General features: G+C 30.0%; 1 protein-coding gene across 1 annotated transcript in view; it reads right to left on the bottom strand.

Moving 5' to 3' along the window:
• Nucleotides 1-504: 504 nt before the first annotated feature.
• Nucleotides 505-8,397, bottom strand: part of SLC38A4 (solute carrier family 38 member 4) — a 36,044-nt gene continuing 28,151 nt past the window's right edge. Inside the window, exons 14-16 of the mRNA XM_003771369.3 lie at nt 7,995-8,139; nt 5,965-6,062; nt 505-3,063 (exon numbers count right to left, since the gene is read on the bottom strand). Of these exons, the coding sequence (XP_003771417.1) occupies nt 2,962-3,063; nt 5,965-6,062; nt 7,995-8,139 (345 nt within the window). The 3' untranslated portion in view covers nt 505-2,961. The remainder of the gene's footprint in view (nt 3,064-5,964; nt 6,063-7,994; nt 8,140-8,397) is intronic.

Here is an 8,397-nt window from a genome sequence, read left to right as displayed (position 1 = left end):
GAAAATAAAATAAATAATATCAACATTCATTAGTAACCAGATTACTTATTACTTCTCTGTCAACATGGGTGACTATTTGCTATTCGGATCTGAATAGCAACTCTTAAAATTCTTAAAAGGATGGGCAAACATACAAATGATAGTAGTTGATAATAAACTTTAGCTGTTTGAATTTTGAGATTATTCTCCCTTAAATCAAGCTTTCCATTTGCTTTCTGACTTGGACCCATGGTTCTAGATCTCATTTGACTTTGTTGCTTTTCCTAACACAATTTGTAAAATTGCTTTTTCTCTATCCCTTTTATTTAATGCCTCCTTCTACTGAGGACCATAAGACAGAGATTTGTTAGGTCAAATTGCTATACATTTAGTGATGGCATTATTGATCTCCAGTGACCACTGCAATTCTTGGGACCCCAAAGAATCTCCTCACTCTTGATTTTTAACCTCAAAACTTAGGCTACACAATGTGACGCATGGACAACAACATTCAGAGTAAGAACATATGCAGAAAAAAAGTTGTTTATATTTCAATCATCTAAATGAGAAAATCATCTTTGTTCCTCTAACACATCAAATAAAAATGATATTAATTTGAAAAGCTCATGTGTTAATATATACTTTCTGCAACAACAATAATAATAAAAATCTTTACAAATAAAATAAGAAAATAAAATTTCATCTGCTCTACAAATAGGGTTAAATTACCTACTTTATCATAGTAAATGTATATCTTTCTTGCAATATGTGAACTCTCTGAAGAGATCCTAGGAAAAGAAATCCTGTAGCTTACTTTTTGTAAAATGATTTCTGAAAAATGTCTCAATATAAAATGCTAACTTTTTCAAATTAATCACATCAAATGTAAACCAGAATATTGCTTTGTGATCAGAAAATTTACAGATTCCATTTTTGCCCAGATTTTTAAAAGTTATTCTTTGCCAAATTTCTCTTTTAATCTGCTTTAATTTACACTTAAAGTTCAGATAAAAACTCAAATTGAACAGAGTTCAGATTAAACACTAGGATGATGATTTTCTGTTTTTCAAACTATTTTGGATAAAACTTAAAATGCATATAGTAGGACATGTATTTTGAAGATGCCATTCACTGAATTTATTTCTGTAAATAGGAACCTTAAAGTTATCGTAGCTAATAGAAACATTCCATTTTCACAGTTCATTCATTCACAGTATTATACTATTAAAAATAGAACATGAAATTATATAGCTCAAAATAACTATTTTTGAAGAAACTTTTTAGTTTAAAAATAGTTTATAAGATTCCATTATCTTTTCAGCTAGAGAATGGTACTTTAACTTTTTTGCTTTATTAAAATATATCATAAAATATAAAATATGTACTTGTTTTTCATTTGAAAAGTTTTTTAAAAATAGTGAATCTCCAAAATATAGGGTAGTGAATTTTTAATACAAAGACCATTATATTTTTCCCACTGACGAATTGTAAAGAATAGAGGATATAGTGTCATATGTTAAAAATAGCACCATCCTTAGAATTGGGAGACCTGGGTTCAAATTCTAATTTTGCCAATTACTAGCTGAGGAATTATTCTAATTCAACTCTCCTAGATCAGTTTTCTCATCTGTTAAACTGGCTGGACTAAATTATGTATGCATCAATAGTTTCACATTCAATGATGGAGACATCTCCATTATTTTCACGGCAAAGCTTTCAATTTTTAAGATTAATGAATCTATAAGCATCTGTCCAAACTAAAATTTATTTAGATATCTAAAGAAGGGGATGAAGTTTAGAATCGATAATTATTTTGAGAAAAGGAACTTTCCACATAGATGATTATTGTAAATATTTAAGAATATTTTACTAAATTATAACTTAGGTCTTAAAATGCAAAGCTCCCCCAATAAACAGAAACATAAAAAGTAATTTTGTTTATCTCACTAATATATTTTCCCCAGAGTATGAAAAAAATAAAAGCTATGTAAAAAATAAAAAATAAAGTGCCATATATTAACATTAAAGTAATTACAGAAAAGGATAATATACATGAACAAAAACCAAATGACAGTTTCTTACACTCAATGTTTTTCAAATAAAAATTCATCATACAATACTGGCTTCCATACACTCCCACATATCTGTGGTTACTTAAAACTTAATGAGTTAGAATGGAAGACAAGAAGGATAGCACTTGTTCAGTGACATAATTAACATATATTATAAGGGGCCTATGACAAATAACAATAATAATAAAGTAGATACTTCCAGATTATACAGTTTTTGTGATAAAATGACTTCCTGTAGATCTGTAGCTTTTTAAAGCCCTTCTCAGAATTTAATCAGATCTCCTAACAATTATGATAAATCCATTGCCTGAAGATTATTTTTCTGTTTGATAAATTTCTCTTTGATAAAATTGATTCAATGCCACTGACAGGCTGAACAAAAAGTGTCATGATGATTCATTTATTCTACAAATATTGAAGGAGCTCCAAGTTTTGAACTCTAGTGACTGATCCTTCTTGTGTAACGGGGTAGTTTATGAATTGTGCCAATGTAGCCATGTTATTAAAAAAAAAGTTCCATTAAATTTTATGGGAGTGAAAAGCCAGCAGGTTGGAGAGGAGGTGGAGCAGGAGGGTATTTTGGGGTGAGGGTTGCTATCAAAATCTGGATGAGAAAAATGTCTTGATGAAAACTTATTCTGCATATACAGCAGTAAAAATGTTTTTGCCATCTGAAATTTCTTGATTAAAACCACAGTAGAGCTCTTCTCCCTCGGTTTTAAATACATAAACAACTTGTTGTTTTAAAAATATGATGGTTTAATATTCCACAGATATAGTGATATTAATGGAAATTACTTGAATTCTTCCTGTGATTTTCACTAAAAAAACATTCTAATATAGATGTCAAAAATAGTCTGTTAGGGCAGAACATAGTCATTTCCAGAAGGGAAAATAGATTTTGCTTGGATTAATGATGCTTGGAAGTTGGAGGGTTGTAAATCCAGTCAATTATAATGAGTCCCATGCTTCCAATCATAAAGATGATGCCAACAATAAGGAAAATGGCAGCCTATAATTGATAAAAGGAAGAAATATCATTAGAAAATATGGAAAGAATTTATGAATTACTCACTTAGCATAGTTTTGGGTTTATGACTTGATAAAGTAAGGTATATTGATTGGTATATTGGTTGTCATTTCAATAAGCAAGTCTTTACCCATCTGCTCAGAGCATGTAGAAGTTTTATTAAAAACCTTACTATTGAATCCGTCACATAAAATATTAAGCAGGCATAAAAGATCCAACAGAATCCTTTTCTTATTGATTCTTTAGGATTAACAAGTAATTACACTTACACTGATAAAACCATATTTACAATTTAATACCTCTACTAAAGTTCTACTCTGATGTTTCTTGTGGCAGGATCTTGACCTTGATTACTCAAAGGCTCTGCTAGAGAAATCATATCTTTTGCAGAGTTTAAAAGTTGTAAAGCTTTTGAGAACATTTTTACTGGAGAATTTCTCATCTGTCTGGACATTGAAAGGACTAAGCTTATCACCAGGTTGCCTACAGGTTGCCTATAGCTATTCTTGAATACTATATACAAAGATATTGAGAGGTTGTGGTATGGGAAAAATAACCATAATGATAAAATTTCAGGTTCTTAAAGTGTTCACATTAATTTATTTGAGATTGCTTATATTGACTTCTGGCTCTGTTTAAAAATTCCATGTGAATCTTCTTACTAGGGAATTTATGTAAGTATCTGAATTAATTTAACCAGTCTTACATAATCTAATAAGTCCTATACAGTAAGCAAGAACTTTTAATGAATCAGAAACATTTTGTTTTATATTTATACGCATGTATTCTTTCAAATGTGTGTGTAACATTATAGTGATTGATTTGTTCACCTAACCATCTTCTTGAAGGGTTGCATTTGACAACCAATTGAAAAAGTTAATGCTTACAAAAGTAGGATATCCTTGTAGTAAAATATTATTAGTTTTTATTACATTTTCATGACAAAGTTTCTTCAATATTAACGTATCCTTTAATCCAAAGATTTCCAAAATTTAATGGAAGTCAATGGGAAAATATTGTTCAACATATAAATATTCAGTTGCAAGCAATCTTTTTATGAATTGAGTGAATATGTTAAATGAATGTTCATCCTTTCATTCTGCCTAAGTATGTATGAATGTATTTGTATCTAGTCCTCAGTAAAGCCAAGTTTAACCAATCAAGGATATCCTTCCTTATTACTGTCTTTCTTTAAAGGAGGTGATGTGTATATTTGGGTGTATAAGTTTATGTGTGTATATTTGGGTGTATAAGTTTTTGTGTGCATATTTGAATGTAGGCATCTGTGTGTGTGTGTGTGTGTGTGGTAATATAATCTGAAATGGACTTGATAGAGATACTGAAGTTGCATTTGAATTATAGATATTTCATAATAAATAAAAAAGCTGTAGTCTTTGAGAGACTGAGGTGTTAGAGGTCACCAAGAGATAAAGCAGCACTAATGACAAGAGATTAACTTTTTTCAATTTATTGATTATTTAACATATTAATAGTATTTGTAGAACCTTGATATAAATAATCATAAAATCATAATGTTGTATTTTTTAGTTTGTATTCAGGTAAATTATACATTATATACTGTGCTTATTCAAATCAAGTGGCATGATGCAATAAGTCCTAAAACTAGATCTTTCACCCACTAGTTCTAAGATTTATATAGATTTGGTCTTGGTCAATGTTTCCCTGTGAGTAAAATATGGGATTGGAATAATGTTTTAGATTTCTCCCAGAAATTAGGATTTACAGAGACTGTTATTTACCAAGGTCACACAAACAATATAAAGTTAGAGCTGAAACTACAATCTAAGTGCCCTGATTCACAAACAAACAAAACCAGAGACAAAAATGAATAATGATGTCATCCTTTTCTTAACTCCAAATGGCCAATAGCATGAAACCCGACTGCATGTAGCAGAAAACAAGAATTTATGGTCCCATGTAAGGAAGGAATTTTTTATATCAAGATGGTCTATAACCATCTTATATAGAACTGTCATGAGAAGGGTCAAGAAGAATTCAAGAAATATTAGAAAGACACATTCTATTATAGCATGAGTAGAAAAGCATGTTTCAAGGATTGACAGATATAGTTCAAGTTCAGGAACACTGTTCTCTCTTTCTCTCTGTCACAGTGTCTCTCTGTCTCTTTCTCTGAAATATAGTCTGAAATGGACTTGATAGAAATACTGAGGTTGCATTTTAACTATAAATATTTCATAATAAATCAAAAAGTTGTAGCCTTTGAGAGACTGAGGTGCTAGAGGTCACCAAGAGACAAAGCAGCACTAGTAACTCTTATACCTGGCTGTACTTCCTCAAACTGGAAGGAATGTGTTTGGTAAAACTTGAAAGTGCTATATAAATGTGAGTAAGAAATAAAGTTTTCTAATGTTTGCCTAACTGAAAATAAAATCCTCATATTTTTGACAAATGGAAACGTTTTTCTGAACAAAATTTTTATCACTATTAAAAGATCTATTCCTATTTTTGGGTAACCAAAACAACTATTGTGATTCTTTGTGTTTCATCTACCAAAGATAATGCTCTCAATGCACATGTATACATTATTAATAAGAAAGTCTCATTGCCACATGACATACTATCGAGTAAATCAGGCTTGTCAACTTCGTAAAGTTTTAAATTTGTAAAGTTCTAGACTCATCAGAATCTTGAAGTATGTGTATGAGTGTGTGTGTACAAGTAAAGGAAATCACCTCATCCCAATTTGAGAGATTATAAACATATATGTCTGATACACTATGGTCTTCATGTGGCATTTTCCTCCTTGAATAATATGTGCATTTTCTTTTTTACATAAGGAAGCAATTGAAGATGAACTTTTGTTTAAGGGGATTCACAATATGCTCCTGCAAGTTAACTTACCCCAATCTTCTGAGGTGATCTTAAAGGTTCTTTTTTAACTAGTCGAAGGTAAAAGGCAGCTGGGAGAATGAAAATCAGCATTGTAGCAGAAGATGCACCTGAAGAGAAATCAAGATATTTAATGAAATTATTAATGATACAAATGATAAGTAAACTACTCCACTATATATGGAAGCCAAATACAGCTCTCAGCAATATGATATCATGTATGTATTAAGAACATCTTCATAGAGTTTACCACATAGGTTATCTATCCCTTTAAATACCAATAGATTCTTGAATAGTTATAGTTTAATTATCATTCTTTAAGGACTCTGAAGAAATTGAGTTTAACTGGCATTTTGAAGAATTGTGGATAAAAAGGGACTGACTGGAATATGAAAGGGAATTAAAAACAAACTTTCTAAGAAAACTGTTTTAATTCTCATTTTGCAAAATATATATATATTAAAACCCCAAAAGATTTCTGAGAAAACAGAAAAGTGGAACAGGAAATATATTTGCAGAACTGAGAAATCAATAATTATGTTAATGGTTAAAGGTAACTTTGTTAAAAGTAACTTTCTCATAAGTGATATTATAATTAACCATGGCTTTATTTTTCGTTTGTTACACTATTAGTAAATTGTGTAGCCAGTAACATAACATTGATTCAATCCTAGGAGATTAATGGGGGATGATTAAGTGAATGTGTGTGTGTGTGTGTGTGTGTGTGTGTGTGTAAACAAAGTTACAGAATCAGACAGAAAAAAAGAGAGAAGAAAATGCTATGGGGAAAATTATTTTTTCAGTTCATTTAATAAATTATATTTTATAAAGTGAGGTGATGGCTACAAGCTAATACATTATGGTAATTTGTTAGGAAATATTAAAATTTGCTTCAGATTTCCTTAAAACTAGATTTTAAAAAGAATAAGGAAAATAAGCTAGTAGAATATAGAGAAATGAATATATTTATTATTAAATATAATACTATAAAATTTATAAGAGAACCAGATGATATATGTCTTATAGCACTGAGTATGAGATATATTCTTAATCAAAGGAGATAGAGGCAACTACAAAAGGTAGAAGATAGCTTTGATTACTTGAAACTGCATATATAATAACATTAATGCATCTAAGATAAGAAAAGAAGCAGTTCAATGGGAAGAGTGATTGTATAAAATTTTTCTGATAAGAGTTTAGTATGCAAGATATACAAATAATAAAACATATAAAGCTACTAGCAACTAGATAAATTTTCAAAAGATAAGAACAAACAGTTCTCAAAAGAAAAATTGCAATATAGAGGTCCAGTAAATCACAAATGTATATTCCCATTATTTAAAAAATTTCAACTTGCTGAAAAAGAAAAAAAAGAATAAGTATGTAATATTATGACATATACTATATACTATACTTATTTGATCCTCAGAATAATCTTGTGAGGTGTGTGCTATTCTTATCCTTCTTTTATAATTGAAGAAACTAGGGCAACAGAAGTTAAATGACCTATCTAAGATCACATAGCTATTAAATGTCTGAGGTCAAATTTGAACTCAGGTCCTTCTTGACTCTAGGCCTAATGTGCTATTCACTGGGCCACCTACCTGAAACTGGTATTTTATCATTTTGCAAAACTACAAATAATGTATTTGTGTGCCTATCTTTTCATAATACTTCCAACAAGGACAGTTGCTTTTTTAGGAGGGGAAATAAGAGTCATTTTTACCAATGTGTAAATGGATGTGGCATAAAACTAATAGTAAGAGAAATGCAACAAATGGGCCATATCAATGTTAAATACTGCTACATGATGTATGCTTGGAAAATCCCAAGATATACCATAGATTATTGATTATATATTTCTAGATAACAATTGAAAAATGAGAGGGTTTTACTAGATGAATTGAGGTTTCTCTGTATTTATTAATGTGACCCTGTAATCTGAGGTTTAATTTTGTTTAATTTAATTAATCTGGTTTGTTTAATTATTCTGTCTAGAGAAGGATGAGAATTCAATAATTAAAAGCATTTTTGAAACCTACCTATGAACCCAAAAATATATTTTATAGTTGGCACAAGAATTACGAGGACATTATTAAGTGCAATGAGAATTGCTGCAATCAGGAAGTGTCTTATCCAACTGAAGGGCCTTTTGGGGAATAACAGCGTGATCACTGATGTGCGAATCTGTAAAGGAAACATGAGAAACAGTTTTTTCAAAGTCAAATAAAAGCAATAGATAAAAGTTGGGAAAAAATATGAAACCAATGCCAGAAATTTATGAAAAGAGAATTAGCTTAGGAAAATAGGCATAAAAATACTGTAGAAGAAAATAACTCCATAAAAATCAGAATTGGCCAAATGGTAAAAGATGAACAAAATCTCACTAAAGATAATAACTCTTCAAAAAGAACTTGCTGAATGGGAAAAAAGATTAAGAAGTTA

Source organism: Sarcophilus harrisii, chromosome 5, assembly GCF_902635505.1.
Source record: "Sarcophilus harrisii chromosome 5, mSarHar1.11, whole genome shotgun sequence".
Taxonomy (NCBI): Eukaryota; Metazoa; Chordata; class Mammalia; order Dasyuromorphia; family Dasyuridae; genus Sarcophilus; species Sarcophilus harrisii.
The sequence above is the reverse complement of the archived record's forward strand: the minus strand, read 5'-3'. Positions and strand labels throughout refer to the sequence as shown.